The sequence below is a fragment of the Pseudorca crassidens genome, chromosome 7 (assembly GCF_039906515.1).
Source record: "Pseudorca crassidens isolate mPseCra1 chromosome 7, mPseCra1.hap1, whole genome shotgun sequence".
Lineage (NCBI taxonomy): Eukaryota > Metazoa > Chordata > Mammalia > Artiodactyla > Delphinidae > Pseudorca > Pseudorca crassidens.
In genome coordinates this window covers 103,089,777-103,104,238 of record NC_090302.1, presented here as the reverse complement: position 1 = coordinate 103,104,238, position 14,462 = coordinate 103,089,777, and the positions used below count along the sequence as shown (strand labels likewise).

At 42.4% G+C, this 14,462-nt stretch overlaps 1 protein-coding gene across 3 annotated transcripts in view; it reads right to left on the bottom strand.

Annotated features, from left to right (window-relative positions):
• DOCK5 (dedicator of cytokinesis 5) overlaps positions 1–14,462 on the bottom strand; it is a 212,028-nt gene that overhangs the window by 72,286 nt on the left and 125,280 nt on the right. For all 3 annotated transcript variants that reach the window (XM_067745180.1, XM_067745179.1, XM_067745181.1), the window contains 5 exons: positions 12,266–12,390; positions 10,338–10,436; positions 8,755–8,827; positions 6,375–6,478; positions 5,250–5,433 (listed from right to left, as the gene is read on the bottom strand). In XM_067745180.1, the coding sequence (XP_067601281.1) occupies positions 5,250–5,433; positions 6,375–6,478; positions 8,755–8,827; positions 10,338–10,436; positions 12,266–12,390 (585 nt within the window). The remainder of the gene's footprint in view (positions 1–5,249; positions 5,434–6,374; positions 6,479–8,754; positions 8,828–10,337; positions 10,437–12,265; positions 12,391–14,462) is intronic.

The window sequence follows — 14,462 nt, the reverse complement described above, 5'->3', positions numbered from 1 at the left end:
TAGAACTCACGTCTCTCATATAAGACATCACAGCCTTACCGATGAAACACTTAAATAACCTTCCTACCTTTAATTTGCTGCATTGCTTAATTTGTCCCTTGTCACTACGTGTGTCTCAGTGGATACAGAGGGGAAAATAAAAACTTATATATGTGCATTGATTCATTTAAATATCATACCCACGCTGTAGAGCAGATTTTATTTATTTTTTTTTACCTTAAAAGATTTTTTTTTATATTGGAGTATAGTTGATCTACAATGTTGTATTAGTTTCAGGTGTACAGCCAAGTGACTTAGTTATACCTATATAAACATGTATTCTTTTTCAGACTCTATTTCCCATATAGATTATTACAGAGTATTGAGTAGAGTTCCCTGTGCTATACAGTAGGTCTTTGTTGGTTATCTGTTTTATATATAGTAGTGTGTATATGTTAATCCCAACCTCCTAATTTATCCCTCCCCCTGACCTTCCCCCTTTGGTAACCATAGAGAAGATTTTTATTTGTTCCATTTTTGAGATGAGGAAACTGAGGTTTTGTGAAATTAAATTACTTGTCTTAGGTCACACAACTGCCAGGGAGTGGTATGAATGGAATTTAATGAGATTTATCTGATTCCCAAAAACCATGTCCTTGCTACTCTGTCATACTGCCTCTCCAGAGTTCTTCAAAGAAGTAAACAGATGAGCAGATCAGATGGTTTGCTATCTTGAAAAGAAGGCAGAACAGATGAATGGTCCTTAGCGTAAGTCTGGGACAAAAGTCTTGAGGTGTTTTTGGATCTAAAAATGCAGAATTTGGGATCTTTAAGTCCCTTCCAGCTTTAATGTATGTCTAGATACTAAAAGTGAAATAACAGGGAAACAAAGCAGGCAGATGGACTGTTACTTCTTTATCGTTTTGTTTAGTGCATCATTTTACTATTTACAGAGCATTAGCTAGTAAAAGTAGCAATATGTACTTTTTAATCAATGGATTTGTAGAAATATATATTTACAAGCAGCTGAAAATGTACTCTGTTCATTAGAACAGTCAATTTGCCTCACTTTTTGCGGCCCGCTACCGCAAAAAAAAAAAAAAAAAGTGGGGAAAAAAAAAACTAGACTACATTTCTGGATTACCAAGAATGACCACCTCTAACCATATTAAATACTATCTAAATGTTATCCAAAGTTGTCCCAATTTACATCACCGTCAGAAGTATGTAAGAATTGGGACTTCCCTGGCGGTCCAGTGGTTAGGACTCTGCGCTTCCACTGCAGGGAGCACAGGTTTGATCCTTGGTTGGGGAACTAAGATCCCACATGCCTCGAGGCCAAAAAAAAAAAAAGTATATAAGAATTCACACTACTCTGAATGATAATCCCCAAATTTAGGGTAGTGATTACCTGTCGGAAAGGGTTAGGGACCATAACGTTTAAAAACGAAAAGAATGACAAAGAAAACCCCTAAGTTTTGGAGTTACAAATATCTGTTTTCGGACCCAAGTCCACCACTTACGAGTTTCGGCAAAATATTTCACCACCTCAGCTCGGCGCTCTGATCAGTAAACTGAGGTTAATAACGACAACACTGGTGTCTTCCCGTGCTAGGCTGTCGGTGGGTAAAATGAGATGTCTGTGAATGGCCTGGCACAGGTCCACACCTGCAGAGACTCGACTCCTCTCTTCCTCTCCTCTATCCTCACCTTCCATATGGGCCCAGCAACAAAATGATCCCATATACATCAGTCTGTTCTAGTTTTGAAATAATTCATAAAATAACGAAGGTGCCTACAGGCTCTGTTTGTAACAAAGTCCAGTGGCTTTTAACTTTGGAGTCTGAATAGCCCTCCAAAGGCTAAGGAGAAACGCCTTTGGTCATGGCCTCCGAGTGAAAGGAGAACAGCTACCCTCCTCTTGATCAACAAATGCCCTCATAGAGTTGATGATTTATTCATGTTCCTCAGCTTCTTCTTTCTCAGAAGAAACTGAATTGGTTCTTTATCACTCCCATCAAATTAGAAGAACGCAAACACACTTATTATCTGTCACTGGGAATGCCCCATTTTCTCTGATGCCCACGATGTCACCTCATCTTCCCCAAATCTGTCCCCTCTTCCTACCCCCATCCAGGTTGACAGTAGGTCACCCCGCTCTGGTTTAGGTGAGTTTGCTTCTTTAAGTCTTCTTTGGGACAGGATATTCTTGGAGACTTTTTTTTAAAGTACGTTGAGTGTTTCTGAGATCTAAACACTAGGAACGGGATGACAACAAATGGAAGAGGACAGTTCTACCCGATGGAAGTTTCTGTGATGATGGGAACGTTGCAACCTGGGCTGTCCAGTAGGAAAGTCACCAGACACAGAAAACCACTGAGCACTTGAAATGGGGCGAATGCAACCAAGGAACTGCAGTCATACCTTCACTTGACTTTAATTAATTTAAATTTCGCAAGCTACATAAGGCGCGGGACAGCACAGGTTTGGAACATTTAGAAGATGTGTGATGTTGGTATCAGCGCATCAGGTTGAGTACTGCTACCTGTCAATAAGCTTCCTAAAGTTTTGCCTGGGAGCTAATAAACAATGTAACAATATGGTTATCTCTAACCATTATCTCTACTAAGTTAATTTTACAAACTTTTATTACTTGTTTTCTTCAAACCTAGTCTCTAGGAAGGATAATCTACTAGATGTTTGGTAAACGCTGTCTCTTTCGAATATCCCTTTAGAGCCCCAAAAGTACATCGATGCTTTCTCTCATCTACCATCAGAGCTAAAAAAAAAAAAAAAAACTTTGACATTTCCTAGTTAAAAATTTGGAAAACACCAGAAAGAATAAAGAAAATAAGAACTATCATCCAAACTTTTAATTATTTTTAGCCTTTTGCTGTGTACATATAATAATGATGATGATGACAACAGCTAATACTCATGTAGTGTTTACAATGTGCTACACGTTGCTGCTTTGCTTCTACTTATTTTAATTTACTTCGTCCTTCGAAATAAATACTATCATTACTCCCATTTTAAAACTGAGGAAGCCAAGTCACAGAGAGATCAAGTGACTTGCCCAAGATGAACCAGCTGGTAAGTGGCAGGGCTGGGATCTGAACCCAGGCAGTAAGCTCCAAATTATCCTCATATATTTAAACAAAACCGGGATTATACTCTACATAGTGTTAACATTTTCCCATGTCTTTGACTGTTTTGAAATACATTTCACAGCTGCATATATTTTATCATTTAATAACCTTATATACTTTAACCTGACCCCAACTATTGGACATTTAGACTCTTTGCACTGTTCCCCTATCATGAATCATAGGGAAACATCCTCATATATAAATCTTTGTGCACATCTCCCATTGTCTAGTTAGGTTCAATTTCTAGGGGTCACAGTACTGGGTCAAAGGGTCTGAATACATTTAAGATCTTTGGGGCTTCCCTGGTGGCGCAGTGGTTGAGAGTCCGCCTGTTGATGCAGGGGACACGGGTTCGTGCCCCGGTCCGGGAAGATCCCACATGCCGCGGAGCGGGCCCGTGAGCCATGGCCGCTGAGCCTGCGCGTCCGGAGCCTGTGCTCCGCAACGGGAGAGGTCACAGCAGTGAGAGGCCCGAGTACCACCAAAAAAAAAAAAAAAAAAAAAAAAAAAAATCTTTGATACATCTTGTAAATCATCTCCCATAAACATTATACTACTTAACCCCGTATCAGCAGTTTATTTATGTTTACTTTCTCCCTAACAAGGGTTATATCATTGATACCATTTTCTCGTGGCTTCCATAAAGCTCAGAATGCCTTCTGGCTTAACTTTGTGTTTTGTTTGTTTTTTTTACTAATTTATAGACTTTATTTTTTTTTGAGCAGTTTTACGTTCACAGAAAAATTAAGCCCAAAGTACAGAGAGTTACCATATACCCCTTCAAGGCTCCAGGGTTTCCCCTATTATTAACATCCTGCATTACTGTGGTACCTTTGTTACAAATGATGAATCAACACTGATAAAGATTATTAACTGAAGTCCATCGTTTAAGTTAGGGTTCGCTCTGTGCAGTAGGCTGTGGCTTTTGACACATGTATAATGACGTGCATCCACGTACCCATCAGGGTATCATTTAGTAAACAGTTTTACTGCCCTAAAAATCCCCCGTGCTCTGCCTACTCAGCCCTCCCTCTCTCCCCGAGCCCTTTGTAACCACGGATCTTTTCACGTTTCCATAGTTTTGTCTTTTCTCTGGCTTAATTTTTGGTGCCTGCTTTTACTTTCCCATGTGTAACAGCGCTGAACCTCACTCTGTTGAGTCTAATCAGTGGTCCAAGTTGAAATACTATCCATATTCTGTACGCAACCCAGATTCATCAAAATAAACAATACTGACCCGTTCTAAAGATCAAGCACATGCTATGTGATCCTTGAGTGGACCTTGTATCTCAGCTGTTTTGTCTACCTTATCACTTCCCTAAGGCAGAGCCCCCAAATCTTCTCAGAGGTCCAAGGGACTGATCCTCCACATAGCACAGGGGACAAAGAATTTCTAAAGCAAGTCCCCGAAGCAGCTATTTCCTGGATCACTACATTCAGCAGGACTCCTTACAAATGACATAGGTTAAAAGAATAAGAAGCTGTTATTGGCTATCAAATGTCATGATATACACAAGAGAAGTGAAAATTGCTATCAGATTTCGTGAGGGGACAAAATGAAGCCGCATTTGAACTCTTCAGCTGATGTTATGGAAAATCTGACTGCTTGGGGAAAAAAATCGAGAAAGAGGAATCTATATGGGGGACAGACGGAATGCTAACAGGAAACCCTCCCTGCTCTTTGCCATACCTGCTTGGACAGGAGACTGATGTTCCTCTGCCAGTATCCTACCCTTACTACCAACATTTCTTGTTATATACATCATACAGAGCACAGTATTAGAGTTCTTTGCTGCCTTGAAGGAAGGAAACGTAAGACTTTCGAAATTCACAGCCTCTGTTAATGAATACATTTATAGATTTTACCCTATTTAAAAACCACCGAAATGCTTTTCATTCTAGTGGCAAGATAGACAAAGAAGCCTCAGGAAGAGCTTTAGCTATCTAATCCGTCCTACCCAGAAAACATCACGTGAAGAGCAGAGAGAAGAATCCAGATAGCCCAGGACCCTACCTCAGAAGACACAGCCCCACAGCGTCCAGTCCCCTGAGTCTAACAAAGAAGCCTAGGAGGACCAAAGAGAAAACTCATTCTGGTGTCACCGAGGTCAGCACACCTACCGTTCTGAGTGAGCTTTGTGGAGCAGATGAGGGTGGCGATCTGAAAGCTATCTTTTGTGCTATCCTTGTTTGGCGTAAAGTTAGCTGGGGTTTTGGATGCCTGGAGCTCCTTTTCTTCCATCTCCACTTTGGTTCCAGGCAGGGTCAGGTAGAATTTAGCATCTTCCATTTTCTTGTTGTCACCCTGCAAAGGAAGCATGTTAGGGACACCAAGTGGTGGACAAAATCTCGTATGTGCAAATAAAATAGTATCTATCATGAGCGCAGTGTATTTTATCAAATTAGATCCCTTCCAACTCCGAGATACTGGGATACTGTCCCAGAGTTTGAGTCCAGAAATAATTTCAACATTGAATGAAAACAGAATAAGTTATGAACTAGAAGTCAACATTCTAGTCTCTGCTATAAGTAAATACATAAAGAATAAGGTTGGATTTCACTTTCTTGAACATGTAAATGGTCACAATGATACTCCACTGGGTCCTTTGAGAAGAAATAGCTTGCCATGGCTTCCAACACTATTTTTGAGCTCAGGAGCTGCTAAGGGAAATACACATCAAGTGGATTCATCTCAAAAAAGCTACCAATCGTGTGAAAAGCCTCCTGGATACTGTTGGACAAATGAGATCTTCCCAACATCTGCTTTCTGCTCTAAAATCTCAGTGGAAGCGATAGCTCTGCAGCAGTTAGAGGGAAGAATAAGGACACAGCTGATAGGAGAGGAAAGGAGGCCACAGAACGGAGAAGTGGTGCCTGGCTCGCGCTGATATGAAAACCACATCCTACCACATCCACCACACTCTAACCCAGCCCAACAGTGCAACTATCAGCGCTCCACACAGGCTGATGCAAAGAGCAGAAGAACAGCCCTTGACTGTTCACCTCCACGGACGCCATTTGCACAACAGGGAGGGACCATCACTTAAAAGACTAAAGGGATGGGAGACCATGCAGCTGGTGTGACCACAGTCCTCCGGGGTTCTAGACTTGAAGGGGCAAACATGTACAGCCCGAGAGACGTTTCTGATATTTGTACACGTAAGTCTGAAAGGAGCTTGCAGAACCAATTTCAGGGGGAGTAACTATGTCCTTAGTCACTTTCTAAGGCTCCTTCTTTAGCACCACCTTATAAAGCACCAGATCATGCCTCCCGTCCTGCAGGGTGGTGCCGTCCGGGTTCATCAGCTTCACGAAGGCCACCCCGAAGGCTCGCTCCGATTTATCTCTGGCTGAAAAGACAGGAATACGTGTCTGAGCAGGGCAGGGAGATACCAGGGGCTGACGGCTATGAGAGCTGACGGCACATTTTGCTCTGGGGTTTGGTGTTCAATCGTGCTATAACCAACACAGTTGAGCGAGTCCCAATAAGCCATACGTACTGTCCACGTCACAGACCCCTTGAAGGAAACAGTTCCCTAACTGAAATCTTCTGGTGCCCCCAAGTATGCTCCTTTTCCTATATTTGTGAATGAATGACATCAGTATCGCCTCGGTCACCCAGATCAGAACTGTGGGTGTTGATGCTGACCCCACCCCCGTGGCAGCTCTGCGTCCTGAGCGCCTCTGGAGGCTGTGCCTTTTCTCTCCATCCCTGCTGTTCCCACCTGAGGCCAGGCCACCCTCACCTCTTCCCTGTATTCCCACAAGATCTTCATAACAGATCTCTCTGTCTCCAGCTCTTCTCCACCCTTTGGGGATCTCCAAAATCAAATCTAACCAAGTCAACTGCCCTGCTCCAAAACCTTCCCATGACCTATCTCCCTACTGCTGTTCTAAGACAGACTCCGTAAGTATTTTGTTTATTATCTTCCAAGGTTTGTGATGCCATCTAAGATTTCTGTTCCTCTCTTCTTTCCAAGATAGTAGCCCTGGTGCCAGGAGAAGTGGATATGTGTGTCCGGTGGCATTTGGGGGAGGAGGGTCCAGCCTCCTGAGGAAGCCAAGGGCCTCTCTCCTGGTCTTCAGGTGTTAGCCTCTGAGCTCACCATGTCCCCTGCTTAAATGTCTACGGCTGGGGTGACTCATGGCCTGTTCTCACCACAGGCACACCTCTGAGGTCTGCTGTGACTCGTGTTACCCAGATTGGCTGAGCACAGGATCATACTACAGTTTGTTCACCTGTTCTCCTGTTGACGGCCAATTTGGGGGTACCGTGACTAACGCTGTTATAAATATATACGAAATCACGACCACCAACACCACCCACACAGCATTCTTTAATGGCTCCTCCATAACAGAGTTCAAAAGAACCTTCATCTTTCACGATCTGGCTCTAGCCTGCCTGGAATCAGACCACTGACAGGTCAATCCAGGAACTTACTAGCCCTGTGACCTTGGGCACATACCTAACATCTCTGTGCCTCAGTTTCTTTACATATAAATGTGGATTAAAATGTGTATGGGTCTTACTGATTACTGTAGATACTAAACAAGATGGTGTATAAATAGAGCTTCGCATAGTGTCTGGTACAAACTAAGAGCTTGATGAATGCTAGCTTAGTATGATGGAGAACTGTACGAAATTGCTGATAATTGACTATCTGCTGATACTTGACGATCTGATACTGACCTACAAAAATGGCAATTTCAGATGGTTCGATCTAATATCATGATGGCTCCCACTTTAGCCCTACCGAGCTCACTTTGCTTTTCAAACACATTTCTCCACCAGCACCCTTCACTGGGCTAACTTCTGCTCACCTTCAAGTCTCAGCTAGCATGTAGGAAACCTTATGCATAAATCCCCAGGCAGGCTTAGGTGCTGTGCTTACTCCTTGATGGTCGTTGCTGTAACACGTATCACGTTGATCTGAACTTCATCACCTGTTTTCTTGCTCATCTTCCTAACTAGCCCACAGAGACTTTTCAGAGCAGTGACTGTGTCCTATTTGCTGTCATCTACCCAGGGCCTGGCCTGCAGTCTGGTAGGTAGATGGCATTAAAAAAATTCAGTTTGGAAGGAAGGACTGCATTTTTATGGAGTGCTGAATGAGAACAACACTTCCAGAAATGTTAGGATCAATCTGAAAATAATCAATATTCTCCTCTGTTCACACCTTAGGAAAGTCAACTTATGAACTGTGATCTGAGACTTGAAACAGTTCTTTCATGAAAAAAAATAATTTGGGAAACTACAGATCGAACAGTTCTCTTGCTTCAGGATGTCTCAGCAATGTGGCAACATACACGGTGAATGTCTAAGAGGGAGACATAATATACAAGCACTTTCTATCCCTGTTCAACTGGGAAACTCTTTTTGTCAGACAGCATCTATTAGCACTGTAGAACCTTAGCATTCACAGAGCACATTTCAGGGAAATTCTGATATACAATGATAAACACAGATCTTGGAAGCCTAGAAAAATTCATTTTAAGATTTCCTTAGCTTCACTGAATCTTGAACTAAAGATGCCAAGTATCTCATTCTACAGACCCACAAAAGCACTGTCAAGCAAGAGTAAACACTGTTTTGATTGAAATGTGTCGTCAACCTCCTACTACTCACATTCCTGAGATGACCGGTGTCGGAAGGTAAATCTTATATGGCAGCGAGCAACTTCTTCTATAGCAATGGATACCTGCACAATGATAAGGACTATCAGTACAGTCCCCTGCACTCACAGTTCGTTTTATAAAATGAGGCACATTTTAGTATGCAATCACAGGAGTAATTCCTATAGAGTTAGATTTGGTGTAGGGTTTCGTTCGAAGGAGATTTAGCTCTTTTTCAAAACCCAAAGAATCTCAAGAGAAGATCATCTTGGCTGTTCATCATAGATTCTGAAAACGGAGATATTCCAAATTTCTAGTGCTTTCTCAAGTGTGAATCAGGAGATACTTCAGGGGGAAGAGATCAGTACTTTCAGGTCTGTGTGCAAGACTGACTGCAAGGTGTACATGGATATGTTAATAGTTAGGGCCTATAACAGAAGGAAAAGATAAAATACTGGGGACAAGGAAGCGCTTTTTTTTTTTTTTGCTGCTTACATATACAGAAGAGATGGGGAAACAGAGGCATGGAGCAACGTACAGAGCAGAGAATTTGTAGCAAATAGTTAAATAAATTATGGCATGATTATATAATGGAATATTATGCAAGTATCTAAAAATACACTTCTGAAGGCTTTTTAATGCCTCAAGAGTTTGAAAAGGCACAATTTGTCTGAATGGCATGATCCGAAACCTATGAAGTATATAAAATTGTGGAAAATTGTTACTTCTGAATTAAGATATTAGTGCAACTTTTTTTTTTTTAGTTTTCTATGGAGAGCTCATAAAACCTTGACAATCAGAAAAAGTCGATGTGGATTAAGAACAAGGTCCTACTGTACAGCACAGGGAACTATATTCAATATCCTGAAGTAACAACCATAATGGAAAAGAATATAAAAAAGAATGTATATATATGTATAACTGAATCGCTTTGCTATACAGCAGAAATTAACACAACATTGTAAATCAACTGTACTTCAGTAAAAAACCAGAACAACAAAAAAGGAAAGAGTTGATGGAGTCTGGGGCTCAGAAGAAGTGGAATCCAGTTTAGGCTCCGACACGAGCAGCTAGAGGAACTTGGTCACTTCACTTCTGAGTGTCAGTTACGTCATCAGAAAATGGGCTGCTGCAACTCGGACCGTTTGTCGCAGAGCTACTGTGAGGCTCACGCGAGCGGACTGATCTCGAGAGCACTTTGGAATTTGTAAGACACATATTTAAATTGAAAAGAAGCCCAGCTAACTTGATTAGAGGCCAAGAAGGAAAGAAATGTTAGGAAACTGCTTGCACAGTGTGAAAATTTCCAGTTGGTTCTGGACCATCTTGGCAGCCTCTTACATCATTACAACATCAAGTTTCTCTCTTCCAATTTCAACACGTTTACGAACGAGAATGTTACTTAAGGTTTCCGAAGTTTACAAAAGAGAAATGAGCTTCTGCAGAGCTACGATGATCAATTCATTTCTGATTGCACACCACAGGCAACCTATCTAAAACTTCAGGATAAAGGAGGAGCGATTTGTGGGTAAAAAGAAGAAAGGAAGCTAAACGAGGTTTCGTATATGATAGGGGTTACTGATGACACATTCTCACCTTGACAGTCTCATACCAACAGGGCTGCTTGACTTGGTAATAGACCACTGATTTGTACTCGGAAATGCCTTCGTATCCAGCACCAGGATGAATTGCTTTCTTCAGATGGAAAGAAAAAATTAGGAGGGGGTAGTAATATCTAGAACACTAAGGGTATTCCACATGGCCAGCACATGCCTTACACTGGCATACATAAGCTGATTACATCTGGGGGTGAACAGTAGAGTGAGAATGAGTTTCCAAGAAAATATGGTGTATGTATATACACAATGGAATACTACTCAGCTATAAAAAAAGAATGAAATAATGCCATCTGTAGCAACATGGATGGACCTAGAGATTGCCATACCAAGTGAAGTAAGTCAGACAGAGAAAGACAAACATCATATGATATCACTTGTATGTGGAATCTTAAAGAAAATGATACAAATGTACAAAACATTTCTATTTACAAAACAGAAAGACTCACATAGAAAACAAACTTATGGCTACCAAAGGGGAGAGGTAGCGGGGAGGGATGAGTAGGAAGTTGGCATTGACACACACACACTACTATATATAAAATAGATACACAACAAGGACCTACTGTATAGCACAGGGAACTCTACTCAATATCTTTTAATGACATATATGGGAGAAGAATCTGAAAAATAATATAGATAGATAGATAGATAGATAGATGCATGGATGGATAACGGAACCACTTTGTTGTACGCCTGAAACTAACACAACATTGTAAATCAACTACACTTCAATAAAAAAAATAATTAAAAAAGAAGAACGAGTTTCTAGCACTTTGAGGGTCCAAGTGTCTCAAAGTGTAGTAGCTAAGGCACCCAGCACAAGCTTAACATTCCTCTTTGCTGGAACTTTTCTTCTCTCTTCCATCCCAGCCATACACTGTCCTTTCTTTCCTTCTTCTTTCCTCTCTCAGGGAACAGAGGCCTCGAGAGGGTGACCGGGAGCTCCAGCATGTGTGCAGACACATTGCTGTGTGAGGTCCTGTCTATGCTCTGCTTTAAGGACCTGGTGTAGGTGTGGCATGTTCACTAGAACTTAGGGTTGTGTCTCTTCCTAGAAATGAACCACTTAGTTCAGTAGCATCAGGCCTCCATGGGGGCCCTTCCAAGCTAGTTAGCAGAGCCATGAAGATGTGTACTTGAACTCCTGGGGCAAAAGGACTCTCTCAACAGCACAAAGAAATCACTCCCGTAGCGTGGCCCACAGCATTCTGCTTATCCCTCAAGGCAGAAGACAACTTAAGTCAACTGATTCCTTGGAAGATGATCATATGGGAAGTGCAGGGGTTGTGTACTCGGCTGTGCCCCCCGCCGTGAGGGACTCAGTGAATGGGGTGCATTCCGAAGCAGGTAAGTATGGCTCATACAAGAGGAGCCAGATGTCAGCTGGGACAATGAAAGCCTCCCCCTGCCTCTCCTTCTCCTTGATGTCAGAATGAAGAGTCACTTCTGTTGGAGGAAGGCAGGACACCTGTGTCCGTTCCCAGTGCCACCACTAAGTCCTGGGCTTCCCTGAGAAAACAGCTTCTCCTTTCTGGGCTGCAGTTTCCCGATTCCCAAAACTAAAGAGCGTGGTAGTTGACCTCGAACCAAGAGCCCTTCTGGTGTAACAGCTCTAACAGGCGCCTCTCCGCTGGTTTAGCTCACCCAGGGGGAGGGCGTGTACACCTGAAATCCCTGGTGGCTTAAGGTCTTTCTCAGCACGGGAGAAATCATGAAAACAAGAGCCTACGTGAATTTACTACGACAACTGGTGACTGCTAATCACAAACTTTAACGGGCTTCCTGTTCTTTCCTTGTGAAACACCAAATGTGCTCTACAGTGGAGAACGATTTACATCACGCGCCAAGTCCTGTTGTTGTAAAGGAGCGTGTGACGGCGGCGGGACTGCTGGGGACACCACGTACCTCCAAGAGCCTGCCCTCCTCATCAAACACAGACATGGTCACCTCCACGTTCTTCGGTGTCTTCTTTTTCCCTTTGTCAAACTCCCCATGGATCAGCGTGACGTAAATATCATTCCGAACATCTCCTGCAACGTGACAACCCAGCCTGTGAGTGGTGCCGTGTGGAGTCATTTTTAAATTTCAGGATGTAATAAGATGCAAATTATAAGTAAAATATAAAATGTTCTGACTTGGTAATAAACTATTCATACAGCAGAAGTTTCTATGTGTATTGTTCCCTGTAGCTTACCTCATTCTACCTCTCTCTATATATCACAGTGTCTGGAGTACAGTTTAGTATCTATCAGCAGATGAATGCATAAAGAAGATGTGGTGTGTACACACACACACACACACACACACACACAATGGAATACTACTCAGCCCGAAGAAAGAATAAAATTTTGCCATTTGCACCAACATGGATGGACTTGGAGGGTATTGGTGAAATAAGCCAGACAGAGAGAGACAAATACTGCATATCACTTGTATGTGGAATCTAAAAATTAAAACAAACTAGTGAATATAGGAAAAAAGACACAGCCTCACAGATATAGAGAAAAGCTAGTGGTTACCAGTGGGCAGAGGCAAGAGGGGAGGGGCAAGATAGGGGTAGGGGAGGAAGAGGTACAAACAACTATGTATAAAATAAGCTACAAGGATATATTGTATAGCACAGGGACTATAGCCAATATTTTATACTAACTATAAATGGAATATAACCTGTAAAAATTGTGAATCACTGTTGTACACATGAAACTTACCTAAGATTGTACATTAACTATATTGCAATAAGAAAACATGAGCAATGATTTATCCATAGGGATATTCACTGTGATATTGTTTGTGAATGTGAAAACTTGGAATCATCCTCAATTTCCAACCACAGAAACAGCTGAATAAACTATGGTACAATAAAATGAAATAATATTGATTTACTCACTTAAAAAATGGACTGAGCATCTACTCTGTACCAAGCACTGTGCTAGGTGTTTGGGAAACGACGGTAAGCCATGCACCAGCCTTGCTCTCATGCAGCTGTAAGTCTGGTGGGCAAGAGAAGCATTCTCAGACAATCACCTGATGAAATGCATCATTACAAAAGAAGGGAAAGGCCAGGCTCGGTGAAAGCATCACACTAAGTCCCAACCTTGTTTGGAAGGTGTGGGAATCTCTCCTTTGAGCTGATATTGGAAGAGGGAGAGAGAATAGCATGTACAAAGGCCCGGAGGTAGTAGATATATGATGGAAGTCTTCAAGTGAGGGGAAAGCTGTGGTGAGATGAGGCTAGAGACAGACATAAGACAAGTCTCCCTGAGGCCTGCAGGCCAAGTGAAGAATTTATACCTTCATCCTAAATATAAACAGAAGTCATGTTTTCAGCAAGGAGGGAGTGGGACGAAATCAGATAGGCATTTATAAAAGATCATTCATGCTATAGTGTGGAGAATGAGGCAGAAAGAGCAGAAACAGGAGAACCAGTTAGGAAGCTTCTGGCACTTGTCCAGGGAATTGATGACAGTAGCTACAAGTTGGGTAGCAGTAACAGGATGGAGAGAAGAGGGTGGCATTGAGAGGCCTTTGAAAGGGAAAATTGGCAGGTCTCCTCCATTAATTTTGTGTGAGAGGTAAAGGAAAGGAGTGTCAAGGGTGATCCTCAGGCTTCATGTTTGTGCAGCTGGATGGATGAGGGGCTGTTCTCTTAGATAAAACACAACAGAAGAGTCAGGTCTAGATGCCCAGGATGACAAGTTCCAAAGGTGGATTTTGAGTAAGAAATAAACAAGGAGAAGAGTGATCCAATGGGAAGAGGACCCACTCAAGTCCTGAGGCAGGAAGCAGCTGGATGGATGGTTGTGGAGTTTAAAGGAAGGGTCTTGGGCCTAGAGATCTGGATTTGGAGGCAACTAACACACAGAAGCAAAGTAAGTGGAAGAGATCCACCAAGGGAGGGAATAGAGGGGAGAAGGAAAGGGTCCTGTTACAGATTGAATTGCGCCCCTCCCCCCAAATTCATATGTTAAAGAGGTGAATAAAGTCAAATGAGGTCATACGGCGGGTCCTAATCCAATATGACTCGTGTCCTTATAAGGAAAGATTGGGACACAGACACGCAGACTGAGGGGTGACGGTGTGAGGTCACAGTGAGAAGGGGGCC